General features: G+C 39.3%; 1 protein-coding gene across 1 annotated transcript in view; it reads left to right on the top strand.

The window, feature by feature from the left end:
- The window catches only part of fam13b (family with sequence similarity 13 member B), a 49,547-nt gene extending 32,019 nt beyond the window's left edge, over positions 1–17,528 (top strand). Inside the window, 17 exon segments of the mRNA XM_054597205.1 lie at positions 1,721–1,807; positions 2,323–2,470; positions 3,910–4,007; positions 5,012–5,069; positions 5,330–5,459; positions 6,031–6,102; positions 7,287–7,560; positions 7,683–7,824; positions 8,220–8,301; positions 9,073–9,194; positions 9,196–9,262; positions 10,204–10,418; positions 10,831–10,914; positions 11,101–11,196; positions 11,477–11,874; positions 12,436–12,537; positions 12,995–17,528. Of these exon segments, the coding sequence (XP_054453180.1) occupies positions 1,721–1,807; positions 2,323–2,470; positions 3,910–4,007; positions 5,012–5,069; positions 5,330–5,459; positions 6,031–6,102; positions 7,287–7,560; positions 7,683–7,824; positions 8,220–8,301; positions 9,073–9,194; positions 9,196–9,262; positions 10,204–10,418; positions 10,831–10,914; positions 11,101–11,196; positions 11,477–11,874; positions 12,436–12,537; positions 12,995–13,118 (2,299 nt within the window). The 3' untranslated portion in view covers positions 13,119–17,528.
- The last annotated feature ends 1,705 nt before the right edge of the window (positions 17,529–19,233 follow it).

Raw genomic sequence — 19,233 nt, 5'->3', positions numbered from 1 at the left:
AAGAATAGAAAACAACTTTGGGGTACATAAATAAAACTATATGTAATGATGGCGTATGATACATCAGGAGCAGCAGGTGGTGTGGAGGAGTGTGAGGAGAGCTGGGCATTTTCCCAGTTAATGTCTTTTATCTACAGGGTCTTAAACCTCCGCTGCTGTCTGAGCTGGTGGAAAAAAATAAACAAAGCTAACAGCCTGCAAGAAGCCAGAGTAAATAAAGGAGGGATACTTTATGATCGCACACATGTGGTCGAGTTAAAGAAAATCTCAGTGAAGCCTGTGGATCAAGCGTCACATGTCAGTGAGGTAGAGGTCAGAGCGGGACTGCTGCTGTTACCTTTTATAGGCCGTGATGTCATCTCTCCTCTCTGGTTTATAGTTTAAGCATTATTAATCCTTTCATAACTGGAGCAGGTTTTTTTTTTTTTATTTTTATTTTTTTTATTAAACTTAATAAGGAATGGTTAAATAGCCCAGAATGGAAAAGAACCATATTCAGTGTTAATTAGGCGTTCACATGGTTTGAATCTTAGTGTAACTGTAGCAGGGCCACATACACACACTTTTTTTATTGAGATAAACAGTTTGCCCTTTAAAGCTCCAGTCGTTAATTGATTAGCAGTGTTTCTGTTTATTAAACGAGGCTGATGATGACAGGTAGGATTATGTGAAGAAGCTTACGCATGGTTCGAGAAATTTAGCTGTGCATAAATTAAATGTGTAAACAATGTACCAACTGACTGGTTTCAGTATAACTGAAGAAAGTAGCACATAAATAAACAGAGACAATTCAATAATTGAACACATCATTGAACCCATTTGTAAAACAGAGGATAGTAACTATATTTCACAGTTTACACAACAGGTATTTAACTGTAACAAATATCAAGATGATCAGGTTCCTATTCTAATCAGTAAGAGGAAAGTAGATCGTTTAAAGGATTACATAATATTAAATAAAATATAGTATATTATATTTTTAGTGGTGGATTATTGTTGGTGAATATTAAAATGCAGGTCAAAGTTCAAGAAATGCAAAGTACTTGCAGAAAATTAAATTGTATAACATGCATTACTACAGAATGTGGATGTTTCATGTTTATTTATTTATTTTATCCTCCACTGAATTGATTAAGAATTGGATTATATTTTTATATATTTTTTTTTATATCAGATCCATCACAGGTTGAAGACAACCTGCAGTATTAATGCTCCCATTATGGTCATAGCCGATTTAAGAGGACATTTTTATTGGCGTTCACTGCTGAATTAACAGAGAAAACATGGTCACAGGATCCTATTCAAAGCAGTTATGTAAACACATGTAAACCTTTGGCTTAGGTCTTGTGTAGACATTATCATTGGGAAACTGAGCTGTTACAGTTTACACTCATTACAGCTGAGCTAAACTCACTCCAGTAATGAAAACATGGGCTGCATTGTTACTCAGTATTTAACAGTTTTTAAACTCAGACTGCAATTGATTAGTAACTAACTGCCTGTCTTGCCTTTATGAAAAAATATGAAACCAACACTTTCAGGGTTTGACGTCCACTTGGGTCACCTTAATACACTTATAACTTAATACTGAAGTTAAGGTGCAACAAAAACCTTAATGGCCTGCCTGTTTTTTTTTTTAATGAAACTTAATGCATCATCACGCACAGTAATAAAGTGTTATTGCGCATATAAATCATGTGTTTTTACGTTTTTTTTCCAGGATAATCCAGCGAACCATCAGAGCTGCAGTGGAGCAGCACTTCTTTGATTTGAAAACCTCCATCGACACCAACTATGACAGTCAAGGGTAAGAGTCCAAGCACACGCATTAACATTCACACCTATCCAGTTCACGCACAAACATAAAAAAAGAAATAAATACACTTGGATCAGGTTTAAGAACATTTTCACACTTGAGATCTGTACAGAAAAACTGTACAGAAACAACCTGTTGTGATCTACTTTTTGCCCTCCATGCACCTGCTGGTGGGAACATGCGTTCTACAGATTCCTCACTGGACTCACATGACTTTAAAGAACCATATTTGCCATAGTGAGCATTATGTACCAAGGCATGAAGCCAGCCAGATGGCTCAGGTTACAAGTAAACATGTTGACAGCTGTGATGTTAATTAACAAACTCTACATGTTTAGGGGAGCAGCTGTTCGGTGGTCAGTCACCTCTAAGACAAAACAACATGTCACAGCATTTTACACTGCATACCGAGGAAGGTTGGCACGCACTTCCACCATAAAGGCACGGAGGAAGTGTTTTAAGTTAATCTTTTATTAACTTTCCTATTTTTTTTTTTCTTTCTCCAGGGTGAGTCCCAGAGAGCCTGCTGACCAGGGTTGTCATGGAGACGAGGCGCAACAAACTGACCCCGAGGACAGTCCCTGCGACACCGAAGGGGAGACCCCACTCACACAGAACGAGCAGTGCATACAACAAAATCAGAAAGACAAGCAGGTTTGTCGGAGACACAGTAACACACACGTACCATCATATTCACACTGCACATAAACACATTCACATGCTGAAACACACACTGTAGATGTTTTAGGTTGCAGCCTGATAAACATAAAAAACACACATACATCCGAGAAAGAGCACAGAATCATCCATGTTTCACTCACACAAACACACACAGTGGACATTTCCCTAAAAAAACCTTCACAGACAATACACAGAGCCCAACCAGTTGCTGTGTGGGCTGGCAGCATATTTCCCATAGCTAGCCTCCTTCCTGTCTCCGTCTGTTGGTTCGTTCCAAGGCTGAATGTTTGATTTTTATCAGCACAGTCCATCTTTGTTCTGTTTTGATGGTTACAATAGCTGGAACAGACCAGTTTTACAAACGTGCGTTCAGATTAATGAATACGCTGAGTAACAAAGGGCAGTGTTTTGTTATAACTTATAGTCACAGAGGGAATATCATGAAGCTGAATCAAACTTTACAAGAGGCGCTGCTCAGTGTCAAAGCGGTGAAAAAACTTCTTTCTGAGGTTTGGCCAAAGATTTACTGCATCAACAACAATTATATCAACTTTTAACACCCTCTGTATGCCAGGAATCCATGGTAGGTTGACTCCATTTTTTCACATTTTGGTGAAAAAGTATGAACAAAATTTGGATCACGTTTTCAAATCACATTGGCACAACTTGTATTGAAAGCATACAGGGTAATGTGTTTTAATTGTGCCAACCTTATTCTCGTAATCCATCCAAATGTTTCCCTTAATTTATAATATTTGCCACTAGGAAGAAATGTTTGTACAAGTAACACTTGTGGGCCAAACTAGAAAACACACACACACACACACACACACACACACACACCATTTGCTCTCTTTACATAACAGTTGTAATGACAATGCAATCAGTGCTTTATGTGCAGCAGGTCACATTTACTCATTGAGTCATAATCCTGCTCTTCACTTCAACTCATTCATTGCACAGAGTCATGTGATAGCCACCGCAGCTTTTCATTTCTGACAAACAAAGCTTTAGCATTAGTCATGATGACCACAATGAAACCCAACAGTTTTGGTTAGGAAGTTATACAAGTTAGCAGTGGTGATGGGAAAAACCCCTTCGCTTTTTTAATTATTTATTTTAGATTTGCACACAGGGTTAATCATTGTTTTCTTGGTAATTGTGGAGAGGGGCTCACTTGAATATTTATCTGTGCTCAATTTCTACGGTTTAAGTAAAAACCTGTGTCCCCTGATAGTCAAAAGAAAGTGAAACATGACGATGTGTGTAGTTTCTAAGAGTAAGAATGCACTTGTTTAAGTCAGATTTCTATTCTTGCCTTTTCATGTCTCTTGCTCTGCTCTTAAGTTTCTGATTTCCATTCACAAAAACTGTTAAATTAATCGTAAAATCTTGCTTTTGTTTTCTCCCAGGATTCATTTAACTCTGGCGCCGCCCTGGAGGAGAGCTCGAGAATGGACCTGGATGCAGAGGCCGTCATCGATGCTGAGAACAACATCAACACTGCCAGGTGACGTCAGTCTGCTTCAAAATGTTGTGGGTTAAGTCGCACCTTAGATCAAGAATATACGACCAAATTGAGATCAAAGTATCATGACCAGAATTTCAAGAGGTCAAGGAGCATTTTAGGTTTCATTTGAACAGGATAGATAAGATAAGATAAGATAAGATAATCCTTTATTAGTCCCGTAGCGGGGAAATGTACAATAGATAGATGTACGTGTAACTTCACATGTAGCTTTGCGCCTTGTGAAACCTTAATAATGTGGAAAGAGGACTTCCTTTTTTCCCCAGAGAGAATTGTATTTCTTTCACATGTGCAGTGATGTGGCTTTGCACTGATCACTTGAAACCCCACGTTTACAAATCACTTGGACACGCTGTCTGAGCCGGAGCTCATTTTTACGCTGAAACAGACCCTTCACTATCTCCGTCTCTCTCTCTCCCACACATAACACATATTACCTCACACTGCTCTCTCTTGTAGTCTGGCACATCACACTGTATCAGGCCTCCAGCTGCTGATTGTTAACAAGCACTATTAGTGTACTGTATCTGGTTTCTCACACAGCGTTAAATTGTAAAAATGGTTCATGGAGCCAATGATTAAATGCTGTTTCACACCGATTCAGAGGAAAAAGGGTAAAAGTTGTCAGGTTAAAACAATCTATAGACACGGTATTGATTTTATTTGTAACTAATGTGAGATTCTCCAAAAGTTGAAGCTTTGACTCCTCCGCTGTTGTTCAGGAAGACTCCAAATAGGGTTGAAGGATTATGAATAAAGTACTTTGGGATCTCCAAATTATCATCAATAAATTGCTCTGCCGAGAGTTTGATTATGCTCAAAGCCAAAGACTATATTTATTTACATAGCAGAAAATAACAAATCAGATATCTGAGCAAAAATATGTCTCTTACAAATTACAATTTGGGAAAACATTGGGGGTATTTCTTTCACTTTACTTTTAGTCATTGTCAAGTTTATCTTATGTTTCCCGTCTCTGATTTCAGGCAGGACAATCAACCCTGTGACAACATGGATCAGAATCAGACTGACACCATAAGCTGTGTAAGTAGCAATAAGTATATATATCTGTGGAACTAAAATGATTTCTGTATTGATTTTATTTATTTTTTATTTATTTGAATTACAAGCAGAGAAGGCAAAAAAAATGACTTCAAGTTAATGTTCCAGTATCTGCCCTTACTTTAATTCATTTCTCTCTCCACTTCCCTACTTTTGTCACTTCATCTTGATTTTTTTTGTTTCTTTTTTTCCTTCATTCCCTGATTTGTTTCTTAATTCTCTCTCTCTTTCTCCTCCTCCAGGATTCGGTTTCATGCCGCTGTGATCAGAACGCCAACACCAGCAAGACCAACAGGAACCACCTGTCGCCATGCCAACCAAAATCTGGCCACAACCCCCACCTCCAACTCTTCCCTGACAGCCAGTGGGAAGGTAAGCAATATAGTGTCCAGTCATTGGATTACAGAAGTAAAAGTTTCACTGTAAAACAGACCCTTCCCATGGTTCTTTATTTTAATGTGATTTATTCATTTATGGATCTACTAAACACTGCATCCAAAGAGAAACGAGAAGCCCCACATGGTTCAAAAAATGATTTCTCCCTGTGGGCAAAATGCAGTTATTCTGCCATATTTATTTGTAACATTTAAGAATAAAAGTCAATTATATACATGAATTTTCTTTTCATAAAAGCTCTTAAACTTAAACGCCCTTAGTAGAAAACTTGTGGGTTTTCATCTACAATTCTGTTAAATATTGAGTAAAACTCAGGTTTAACTTCTTAGACTGAATGAAAGTTCAAGAGTGAAGTTGTTACAAATGATTGACCTCACTGCTCCTCTGCTGTCTCTCTTCTTCTTCTTCTTCTTCTTCTTCTTCTTCTTCTTCTTCTTCTTCTTCTTCTTCTTCTTCTTCTTCTTCTTCTTCTTCTTCTTCTTCTCCTTCGACTTCTTCTACTTCTTCTTCTTCTTCTTCTTCTGCTGTCCTCCTTCAATCCACACAGCGTCACCCCCCTCCCATCTCCACCTCCCTCCCATAGACTTCTCATGTATGCATCTGCAAAAAGAAGGCCAAGGTGAGTAGTTTCATGTCTCCCCATCCGCCAGCCTAATCACTTTCCTGTCATCCTTTCCCATAGATTATTTATAAGGGTGCTTCGATCAGGATTTTGGGGCCAATTCATCGATTACAGGCTCTATTTGAAGCCTTCTTTTAGCATTATTTAGTTATTTATTTAACTATTCACATTGTGGTAATAAAATTAAGATATGAGAAAGTATCATGAATTGACAACTTAAACTGTTTATTTATTTGTAGGCAACATGTTCAACATATTCCACTCTCTCTCATTAAGCCCTTTCATACAAAGATCCATCAATACTGCTGTTAAAAAAACCCATAATGAGACCGGCTTTCCTTTTATACACTGAACCAAACAAAGCCGTGACATTTAACGCAACCTCGTCTCCGTGAGAGGGTTTTTTATAAAGAACGGCGAGGAGGAATAACGGCGTGACAGTCCTGCCTTAAACAGACTGTGTAAAATGGGCTTTAGAGACACAGCTCCCAACTCCGGTGAATCCTTTTTAGCGGCGTGTTGAAAAATTGTCATCCGACTGGCTCTTCTGCCCGGCCTTTGTAAAGACCACTAATCGAACTACTTAGAACGAATACTGTCCGCTAAAGATCGGTCGCAGATTGATCAGACCACCCTTCATTTTTTATGATGGTTGCTCGCTGGTTTGGATTGGAAACCTTATTAATATATAATTACATGTTTAAATGCTTGTGCTACTGATATACTGAGCGTAAATAGATCCTTGCATGTGAAACTCTCTTCTAACACAGCTGGTGGACTCTTTTTCTTCCTCCCCTCTTTGCTCTTCCCTCCTGGCGACAGGGTCTCTGGGCGGATTGATCAGGACACCTTTCCTCTAACACTTTTTCCCCCTCCTCTGCTTCTCTGTTTCTCACCCGTGACTTGTTATCGCCTTGACCCCCCCGTCCCTTTTTTCCCCTTTACTCAAAACTCCGAAAACCAGACAAAAAGTGACTCAGCAGGACATCAAAGAAGACAATGCGTTGTTGAATTGTCCCAGGCAGCTTTTGTGTGTTTTATTGATATGTACCTTGTTTAATACATTTAATACACACCGTATTACATTAATTATTCATTTGTCTTTGCTCCTCCTCCTTTTCTGACACCTGTTAACTTGCTCTGACTCACTCCTCTCTTTGTTTCTCTCCTCCTCCCTCCAGACCCCGTCCCAGCTTTCAAATCCTGGCAGGACGACAGTGAGAGCGGAGAGGCTCAGCTCTCCCCTCTTGCCGGCCGCATGGTTCCCCTCCCTCCTCTTCTCCTGGAGGAGGATGGCGAGGAGGACGTGGGGGAGGGAGGGCAGGAAGCCTCCACCTCCTCTTCCCGCTCCCACCCTCACCTCCTGGCGCGACGCTTTCTCGACTTTGGAGCGCACGGTGCCCAGCGATTCCTGCAGCAAGACCTGGACGCCACCTCACCCACCAAAGCACAGAGGTACGAGGAGGCGCGCACATCCAGTGGCGGCTTACTCACTTCTAACAGACCTACAGTCATTTTCTTGCATGTTAGAGCAGAAATGTGTGGATTTCATCGTTCTATATCCTCTGTCACTCCAGGCCGCGGCGAGCATCGTTTGGATCCAAAGAGGCGATGAGAGGAGGCGATTCAGTGACCCATCAACTCACCAAGAAACTACAGCACCTGAAGAAGAAAATTAAGCAGTTTGAAGAGCAATTTGAGAAGGAAAGAAACTATAAGGTACAAAGAGAAATGTGAACTACCTCTAGTTCCTTATTTAGCAGGAATCTCAGCTATTTAGTGATAAGAAGCAAACCAAAAAACACATTTAAAAGCCCAGCACACTGTCAAGCACTTTTATCACTCTATTCATCATATTTAAGTCCTTAGATCTTCATCCTCCTGCTGCTCCTCCCTAATTTTTCTCGACTTTCTGATTCCTTGCAGTCTTTCTCTCCCTTTCCCTCTCCTCCTCTCTTTATATTTGAACTACAAGATTCATTTCTAAGTCAGTTAGTCTCTTCTAGATAAAAACATCAGCTAGGTGATTAAATTGGTGTTGTAAACCCTGCGTCAGTGTCATGACCTTTTCTGTACAACTCTAACTCTCTCTCCTCCTCCTCTTCTCTCTGCAGCCCTCTCACGGAGACAAGGCAGCTAACCCCAAAGTCCTCAAATGGATGACCGACCTCACAAAGATCCGCCGGCAGATTAAAGGTAGAACAACTCGCTCTTTTTTCTATGAACGTGCATTTGTGTGTGTGTGAGTGTGTGTGTGTGTCGGGGTTAGAGTGTCCGTGTGCCATCCTGTTCCATGCCGGACAGCTTGACCCTCCCCACTCCTAGCCTCTGACTTTTTTAACAACATTGCATGCGTGCTGATCTAACACACACATGCAGACACGCACATGCCAGGGGGGTTGACGTGGCTCTCACATGCGTGGCTCCCACCCTCCAGTGTGCTGGTGCGTCCTTGTGATCCCACATTCATTACCACTGCAGTGAATTCAGCGAGGTGGAACGATGGATAAGACTTTAAATTACACAAAAACGGACGCATAATATTTCTAAATATCTAGAAACCTTGAATAAAAAAATAAAAAAATCTGCTTTTTGAACAAAATTTAGGCTGCAAGTTTTTTTACTTTGATAAACTTGGTGTTCCTTGAAGCACACAGTGTAAAATATGAAATATCTGATGTATATAAATAGTTTGCCAGTCTCTTGTGCATCGTTTCACCAAACTGAACAAACCCCATGACACTCGTCCACCCTCTCCATGTGAGGTGACGGCTCTCCTTGTCGAGAACGCAGTGGCCGAAAACATTCTCTCTCTCTCTCTCTCTCTCTCTCTCTCTCTCTCTGTTTCAAAAAAATCAAAATTGAAAAAACAACAATAACGCGAGCACCCGCTCTCCACTTTCCTCCCTCCACCTCCTATCGCCCAACCGACCGATTGATTGATTGATTGACTGATCGGCCAACCAGGACGCCAGCACCACCTTTTACCCAGAAGCACGCTGAGGCACCAGGCTTTGCTCCATTCATACAGACGCCACCATGCTCCCTCCTCCCCTTCCTCCCCCTCCTCCTCCTCCTCTATCTGCTCACCCCCCATCACACACTCACCCCCCGCTCCACCCCTACTCAGGCCTGAGCTCTAGACCGTATCACCTCAGTAAGTACCAACCCCTCAGTAAGTAGACATTACATACACTACTGACAGTCACCGTGAGGCGGCATTGTGAGAGCATCTTGCTTCTTTGTTTTTGGTGTATTTCCTGTTGAAACCGTGAGTTGGGACGAGACATTTTAACGAGGTATCTCTCAAAAGTGTGAAGTAACGTGAGGAAGAGAACAGAGTTTTTTTATTTTCTACTTTTATATTTTAAATTGGCGTGTTTTTCTATAAGTATGTTTAGCGTTGACTATTTGCTGACTGATATTTGAGAAATCTGTTTTTGTTTAGTTTTACTATTACTTAACTCAAAAACTTTACACTGCAGGCATATATATTTTCTGTTATTAATCTTTAAATAATACCTTAAAGCCATGTACAGCGCAATTTAAGAACAATCATGTTTTGTGCAAACCATGACTGCGTATGCTTTTGCACAGGGGCAAGTTTACACACTGGTATATGATATTTGCAGTGTAAGGTGGCACTTTATTTAGAGACAATATTTGGCAGGCAGCAGTACGTCTCTGTCTGTAACCATCAAACCGACCCAGAGGCTTTTGAAAGTGTTTATTTTTCATTTTTTGTACAGCCGGACGCTGTTAGATAAATGTTCAGGAAAATAGTTTAGCTTGTTGTGTTTGGGTTTGGACTGGGTGCGGTGTTTGTGTGTTGTTGTTCAGGGTGTGTGTGTCATTCTCCTCATGCTGTGACTGGCTGACTTTAACCACCGAGCGGTCGGTCAGACTCCTGCATGTCTGACCATCCAGTGAAAAATACTTTATGTGCCGTCTGAACACCTTTTTTTTTTTTTTTTTTTTTTTTTTTTTCTCCCCGTTCTTTTCCTGGTTCCTTCTTCCGTACTCCACCCTCTCTATCTCCTCCCCGTTTGTTTCCCTCCTTCTCCTCTTCCCTCATCGCTGTATTTCCTCCCTCCCCAGATGCCAAACACCGTGCAGAGAGCGAGCTCGGCCCCCTGACTCGTCCTCGGAGCAACACCTTACCCAAGAGCTTCGGTTCCACGCTGGACCAAGGCGCTTACGATGCAGCAGGAGAGATGAAGGGTCAGGGTCCCACCAGGGAGGAAACACTGGAGCTGATCCAGCACAGGGTCAAAGGGAAGAGGCAGGAGGACGGCTGGCCCGATGACATCAAGGTAAGCATCAGATATTTTCTCATCAGGGACTGAATCAGGACAGATAGAGAAGGAGCAGAGAATAGAAAGATAGATGGTAGAAACAAGTGATCGATCCTGCCTGGCATTAATTAATCATTCCTTGCATCAAATAGAAGATAAAACATTCATATTGTATCCTTTTTAGGGTATTTGGATACATAGAAACATGCTGGAATTAAAAAGTAATTACAAAAGCGCAAATACTCATCATGGCGGCAAACATAGGAGCTCATTTGAAAATAAGAAACGTTTGCGTGAAAATGGGAGACAAAGTTTATATGAAGGGAGCCACTGGCGGCAGAAGTAAACAAACCTGAAACAAAGTACTTTGTTGGATCATCCCAAACTGTATCACACTTGGACTGTTGACTTACTGTGTCGCTGTCTGTAGAAGATGACCAAGGAGCAGTTGTCCTGTGAGAAGACGGTCCTTCAGAAGAACCTGCTGCACTATGAGGGCCTGCATGGTCGACCTGTAAGTTATCAAACGTCCTAAATCCTGTGAAGCTGTTCTAGATAAGATAAGATAAGATAAGAAAAGATAAGATAAGATAAGATAATCCTTTATTAGTCCCGCAGCGGGGAAATTTGCAATTTCTGAAACACACATTGAAAGTTGTTTTAACCTGTTTTTCTTTCTCTCTCTCTCTCTTTCTCTCAGGTGACCAGAGAGGAGCGTCTGGTGGTGAAGCCTCTCTACGATCGTTACAGATTGGTCAAACAGATGCTCACCAGAGTCAGCATCACACCCATCACAGTACGTGCACATGAACACAACATTACATCTATTACACTATGTTGGCAAGTGTAAGCAATTCTATCTTGTTATTTATTATATGGTAAAAGTACTTGAAAACAACAGTCCTGTAGTAAGTTTCAGCTAGGTGTACTTGTAAACTTTCAAATGAGTATATACAACACTCAAACAGTATAAGTATGTATTATTATGCTAATGTTAATGTTATTCTTGCTTTACTGCATATTAAACTAGTGCACACACACTCTTCTCCAACTTCAATCTCCCTTCTCTCCCCCAGGTGTCCCCCTCCAGTAAGAGAAGAAGTCAGACCCTCCAACCAATCATCGAGGGCGAAACCGCTCATTTCTGGGAGGAGATCAAAGAGGAGGAGGAGGAAGAGCGTAAAGAAAGAGAAGAAGGAGAAGAAGAAGAAGAAGAAGAAGAAAATAGGGAGGAGGAGCGGGAGGAGGAGGAAGAAGAGGAGGACGAGGAGGAGGAAGGAGAGAGCAGCGGCGGGGAGATGCAGAGCTCCGAGGTCATCATGGCCGTCGACCTTGTGACCTCGTCCGAAGGATCAATGAGGAGCCAGAACCATCCCGACAGGCAGAGCGATTGTTCAATGAGAGCCAATATGGAGGAGGGGTCGGGGAAGCTAGCGCTCGACCTGCGGCTGTCCAGCTCCAACGCCTCGTCCATGTAAGAACACACACACACACACACACACACACACACACACACACACACACACACACACACACAGTTTCAGGATACAAGTTTCTTTAGGATACACAAGCTAAATCAACATGAGGACAAACTGGCAACAGATTTTAGTCTGTAATCTGGTTAATGTGTCACCAAGCTAATAGCTCTCTCACACACACACACACACACACACACACACACACACACACACACACACACACACACACACACACACACACACACACACACACACACACACACATCCTCTAATCTTCCTCATCAGCTCAGGTTTGTACATCCAGGTCTCTTGCCTGAACATGATCCTGACACCTGATCCCTCACACCACCACAGCTCACTTCCTGCCCTACTTTTCTCTCTGGACTCTTAATTTATGAGTCAGGATCCAAATGATTGCTGTTAAAAAAAACACTCCCACATTTTTAAGTATTTTTGTGCCTCCTTCTACATTCTCACTGAGATTTAACTTTTAACTGTGGTTTTAATATCATGTCAGCATGTTTAACCACGTTCTAATGCATCCCATCATCCTCCAGGCCAGAGCTGCTGGAACAGCTGTGGAAGGCCAGAGCAGAGAAGAAGAAACTGAGGAAGACCATCCGAGAGTTTGAGGAAGATTTTTATCAGCATAATGGAAGGTAGGTGGAAGACACAGTCACTCACATTCACACATAAAACAATCCAGACTGTCTCATTATGAGTTCAATGTTATTCGTCTCCTGAAAAATGAAATGTGGTCGACACACATGCAGATACATGTAGGATAATCTGTCTACACCCATCAGTCAGAACAGTAAAGTAACTTTCTTAAGGAATGTTGCGTTTCTCAGCTGGAAATCAAAGTTCAATTGGAAAAACATGCTACAACTTTAGATTTGAATGTAGTTGGTGTAAACATTCAGGCTTTACCTTTATTTATGCGTCACCGTTAATAGAAGATGTGAGTTAAATTTTTTTGCTGTAACGTGGCAAGAAACATGTCAAAGTACATGTAGAACCTCAACCAATTGTAGCTAACAGACCGTCACAACCTCTGGGACGTAAGAAGGTGACAGAAACGGACTCATTCTCCTCTTCCTCCCTCCTCTGCTGTAGAAACGTGCAGAAGGAGGACCGGGTTCCGATGCTGGAGGAGTACAGGGAGTACAAGAGGATCAAGGCCAAACTCCGCCTGCTGGAAGTTCTCATCAGCAAACAGGATTCCTCCAAATCCATCTAGACCCCGCCCTCCTCAGACACCAGCTGTCACCGCACACATCAGCCTCTCGCCGCCGCTGCTGCGAGGCCCCGCCCAGGATGTCCATCAGTCCGTCAGACGCCATCACACCTGGGGAGGGTTAAACAAACACATCACATGACTTGCCATGAAGCGGAGACTCAAGACTTCATGACCTCCACTTATTGTGCTGCATTTATGTCATGGAGAAAAACCAAATCAGAGTGACATGCTGGTTCAGCGTTAAAGTACGATATGTCTTAAAATAACTTTTATGTAAACATTGTTTGTAGTTACAGGAGCATTTCCAGTAACATTCTGATGAACTTAACCTGCATTTTAACGAAAGCAACCAAAGGTTTTGGTTCTTGGGTCCGAGTTTCTGGAATTACTTCCAAATGCCATAGAAACGTTTCAACTAGCACTGATAATCTTCAAGTCTGCAGCTGTGTGTTCAGAGTGAATCCAGACTGCAACCAAGCACTGGTTGTTGGATTAGGATTAGGGATGGGAATTTATTTCTGACCAGTAAAGAAATGTATCTAGTAAGCAGTACTTTAAAGGACTGTGATGTCTCATGGCGTAAAAAAAAATGACATCTTAAATGGTTTTAAATACTTTATTGGTCTAAATTTTCAAAATCTATACGAAGAAAAAGTGAAGACGAACGTGCTTAAGGGACTTTTAGCTGCTTCTTATAGCTCCTAACAATTTGGTCCTGGGACTGTTTTCTGAGAAGCGTTTGATCACAAAATCATTACATTTGTTCGATAAATATATGATTATTTATATGCCACTACAGATATTTTCTTTATTGGTAATTTCAGAATTCAGCAATGTGGACGTCTTGTGCCAAAACTCTGAGTATAATTAGCCACTTTTAAAAAGGTGACATAAGATGCAAAAAAGTTTTTGCAACTATTTTCCCATGACATGAATGCAGAGCCATCACCAGTTAACTTAAATCACTCCCGTCAGCCACAACTGATCATCTGCTGCCTGGACGGCATTTCATCCAAAAAACATGTCCGCAGTTTAGAAATATGGAGAAAAGGACTCATCATCACTGTTTGTCTTCATCAACAATACGACTCAAGACTTTGCACTCGTCTTCTCGTGTCTCGTTTTCTCTTCTTCTGAGAAAAAAACCCAAACACATTCAGACTTTTTCCATTTCAGGACCTTTTTCTTTTGTCGAACTCTGCTCTTCGTGTTTTTTTTTTTTCCTTCATGCTGAGGAATCTTTTTGGACAGCTCGAGGACTGGCATTTTAGACGCTCTTCACTCAAGACACTTGTTCTTTCTTTGGGACGTCGTACTGTGTGAAAAGTTCCTCTTTCGCCTCGCTTCAGGGAGTCACAGTTTCTTGAAGCGGCCTCCTTGGTGCAAGGTGATCGATATTTTATTCTATCAGTAAAACTTCATTCAACATCCTGGATGCTTCACACCTTCTGACTGTTTTTAAAATTCATTCACAGGTTTAAAAACAAGTTTGTGTGTTTTTTTGTTTGAAAAAAAAAAAAAAAAAGAGTATACAAACATGTTCGTGAGAGACTGCTGTTCACGTGTTCGCTTGAATGGAGAAAAGAATTCTATTTACTCCCAGTGTGACCTTGGAGTTTTTTGTCAAAGTTTGATTGTCCTTTTCATTTGTTTCTATAGTTCAGCATTTAGTCGGGATTTCTTTGTTGTTGTTTTTTTCTCTCTTTTGGCAATATTTGTCAAATAAGATGTACACACCGTTGGCAACTTTGAACTTCGTTTCCCATGAGCTTCTCAGGTGAAAACACTGCTTTTAAGTCGTCTTAAGCTCAAACGTCTAAGTTTTGAGGACAAATACTCGTGATTTTGAAATTTCTGATGGCACTTAAAGGCACCATATGACTGAAGATGCTCATAGGAAACAGTTGTACTCAGATATAAGGAGATTTAAGGATGTAGGTGATTATAATTGTTGCAGAAATCTGCTAGAAAAATTCTGTACTTGTTTTTCTCCATGTCTTTCACTTGTCTCTACACTTGTTCAGTTTGATGCATTGGGGTATGGCAGTACCTGAGGGATTATGGGTAATAAATGCTGTGGAGAGGAGCCAGTATCTGGTCCACGTTGCTGCAGTTTCTTTGAAACCAAAGGCATGTTGGCTACAGGAAGTGGTAGTCTGACCATGTTTGGTATCACCGCAGCCAGACGGAGAGTTTCCTGATTATCACTATGACTGTTACTGAGTAACTAATTTATCTCTGGTGGTCCTTGATGTTTGCTTGTATCTGTAGTGTATCAATGAGGTGCCAACACTGCCAGCACTGATTTTAAACACAGAGAACAACCTCTGTCTGTGGTTAGCTGATCCTTTTTTTCCTCAACTGGTGAGTCAGTGCTGAGGGTTTGATCAGCACGTTAGCATGATGTCCACAATGCTGAGGGGGGACGACGTTTCAACCTTTGGCTGCGTTTCTTTTTGGTAAATGTTGCAGTGGCAGTGAGGTTTCATTTCCTGCTGGCAGGTGAAATGAGGGCAGACGAGGAGAAAGTTTGAGTAAAACGCATGCTAAAGAGTTTGTCCTCTTCTTTTGTCCTCTTCCTAGAGGGCGAAGAAAATTCCCACCATCGCTGAACTTTAGTTTTAGCTGGTTAGTTAGTCAAATGTTTTGAGAGGTGGAGTTCTATTTTCAGAAAGTCGTGCTTTTCTTTCCTGAATCGATGTACATTTCCCTGCCAGAATCAAAGTTGATTGCAGTCTTTTGGCGGTCAGTGAACCGCAGATGTGATGGTTTGAAATCAAAGTTTCGAATGAGTCAAGGGTTGATCTTTTTGTGTCTGTGAGTGCTTGAGAAGAATACGAGGGAGGAATATACGGTGACGTTTGTGGGGTTGATGTAAAAAGATGTTATTTGCACAGCATTCACAGAATGCAGCCCTTTTGTGTTTTTTCATTTGTTATTTCTAAAAATGAAGCACTACTTCTATACAAATATAAATATATAGTGTACATAAAAAAAACACCCGAAGGAATGAATGTCAGAATTGTTTAAATTATTTCAAACATTATGTTTGGCCCCCTTTGGTTCATTATATTTGTGATGCCCTGAGAATGTGTTTTTTATTATTATAAATATTGCTATTACTATCATAACCATTATTTTGTGTGATAATGACAATAATAATCCTTTTGTATCTACTCACAAACTGTAAAACCAGCTGTAGACGTTAGTCTGGCACTGTGTGTGGCTAATCAAACATGAACCTGCTCCGTTTCCTGATTTATTTTTGTCGCTCCGTGTAATATAAGCTAATATAGAAGCAGTACTGTAGTAAGCTTGCATGGCAAAAGAGAACATAATAGTATGAATAACATGATGTATTGTTTATATCATTTGTGCCATGAAGAAGCAGCAATAATAAAAGTTTTGCGTGGAGGTTTTACACAGTATCGGGTCATGGGTAATGTGCGGGATTGACTTTGTGTGTGAATAATTGAGGTACAATACTATGTTTTTGTTTGTTTTCAGCCTGACACACACAATGTCACAAACTCTGCTCAAACGGTGTGTTTTTACCACTGTTGTCAGCATAATGTTCATGTTGGCGCTGCTGAAAAACCAAAATAAAAATAACATTTTAAGGTGAATAGGGATTGAAAAGCCAGCCAGATGTGTCGTATCTGAAAACATTCCAGTATTTATCATCATTCAAAAAGTGGAAACGATCCATCGTGAACCTCTGAAGGGCTTTTTTCTTTTAGCTTTTTTTCTCACAAGATGAGCAGTTGATTTGTTTTGGCGCCTCAGTTTCTTTAAAACAACTTTGTTTTACATTGTGCCTGCAACAGAGTGGTAAAATTCACGTTGTTAACTGTAATGTATTTCGTCTCTGTCGGTGTACAGTATGTTTCATCTCACACTTACCCATCTGACATGCATGGTTGTTTCACACACCTGGAATTCACAGCAGAAGTTTCTGTCAAAGATGTCTCCTCAGAAATGTTGAAAAAAATTATCATATTTATATTTTTGACTCTAAATCTTTCAGATTTTAAGGACAAATCATCATGTTACTTACATATGCTATCAAGACAGTAAGAAATAAGATACTTTGTGACATCTTTGAGTCTGAATTCTGCTGTAAATTCCTTTGACCAGAGAGGCTTCTGGCTTCTTGCAGGTCATTAACAGGTAATACTGTGTTTGATCACATCAATATATTGTATGTGTGTATGCATCTATAAATGTTTTCTTACTTTGTGAATGCTTTTTTTCTGTTTTTTTTTCTTCATTAACTAAAACGCTGAGAAAATACAATCAGTAACAAACATTTACACATGAAAAATAAAATTGACAAGCTTGCCACATCAGTTCTCTCGATTCTTGAGTCAAATAAAGTAAATTGTTGACGGGGCATGTGGTGCAAAGAGACTGTACCTGCCAACCTACCCTGTATAAATAAAGATTAAATCAATAAAAATACCTCGCTAAAACCTACCAAATAAAATCTGAGATCGTTTCCATTCCGACAGGTAACTATGAATGGATGTAGAAACGCCCTTAAACATCTGCATGCATATCCACAGTTGTGTACTAAAAATGTTCTACCCATTTTTGGACACACTATACTATGACCTCTTTAAGAATTTTTTCAACATATTAGACAATTACATTTTTATGACTTTTTTTTCAACATACTATGATATATGATATACTAGACTAAACTATTTTCTAATGTATTTTTTTTTTTACATGCTAAATGATGACATTTTTATAACAGAATATACTATGATTTTTTTGGCATACTATACAATTACTTTTTAAGACTTTTTTGTGACAAACTATAATACTACTTTTTTCGACATACTATACTATGACTTTTTTGACATTTTCAACATGTTGACTTTTTTTGCATAATACAATGATTTTTTTTACGTACTATACTATAACTTTTTTCAACATGCTATGCTATGACATTTGTATGAGTTTTTTATTTGGCATACTATACAATTACTTTTTAAGACTTTTTTGTGACAAACTATAATACTACTTTTTTCGACATACTATAGTATGACTTTTTTGACATTTTCAACATGTTGACTTTTTTTGCATAATACAATGATTTTTTTTACGTACTATACTATAACTTTTTTCAACATGCTATGCTATGACATTTGTATGAGTTTTTTATTTGGCATACTATACAATTACTTTTTAAGACTTTTTTGTGACAAACTATAATACTACTTTTTTCGACATACTATACTATGACTTTTTTGACATTTTCAACATGTTGACTTTTTTTGCATAATACAATGATTTTTTTTACGTACTATACTATAACTTGTTTTAACATGCTACGCTATGACATTTGTATGAGTTTTTTATTTGGCATACTATACAATTACTTTTTAAGACTTTTTTGTGACAAACTATAATACTACTTTTTTTCGACATACTACTATGACTTTTTTGACATTTTCAACATGTTGACTTTTTTTGCATAATACAATGATTTTTTTTACGTACTATACTATAACTTGTTTTAACATGCTACGCTATGACATTTGTATGAGTTTTTTATTTGGCATACTATACAATTACTTTTTAAGACTTTTTTGTGACAAACTATAATACTACTTTTTTCGACATACTATACTATGACTTTTTTGACATTTTCAACATGTTGACTTTTTTTGCATAATACAATGATTTTTTTTACGTACTATACTATAACTTTTTTTAACATGCTACGCTATGACATTTGTATGAGTTTTTTATTTGGCATACTATACAATTACTTTTTAAGACTTTTTTGTGACAAACTATAATACTACTTTTTTCGACATACTATACTATGACTTTTTTGACATTTTCAACATGTTGACTTTTTTTGCATAATACAATGATTTTTTTTACGTACTATACTATAACTTTTTTAACATGCTACGCTATGACATTTGTATGAGTTTTTTATTTGGCATACTATACAATTACTTTTTAAGACTTTTTTGTGACAAACTATAATACTACTTTTTTCGACATACTATAGTATGACTTTTTTGACATTTTCAACATGTTGACTTTTTTTGCATAATACAATGATTTTTTTTACGTACTATACTATAACTTGTTT

This window comes from Anoplopoma fimbria, chromosome 4 (assembly GCF_027596085.1).
Source record: "Anoplopoma fimbria isolate UVic2021 breed Golden Eagle Sablefish chromosome 4, Afim_UVic_2022, whole genome shotgun sequence".
In the NCBI taxonomy this organism is placed as follows: Eukaryota; Metazoa; Chordata; class Actinopteri; order Perciformes; family Anoplopomatidae; genus Anoplopoma; species Anoplopoma fimbria.
Note: the sequence above shows the minus strand (reverse complement) of the source record. Positions and strands in the feature narration are given on the sequence as shown.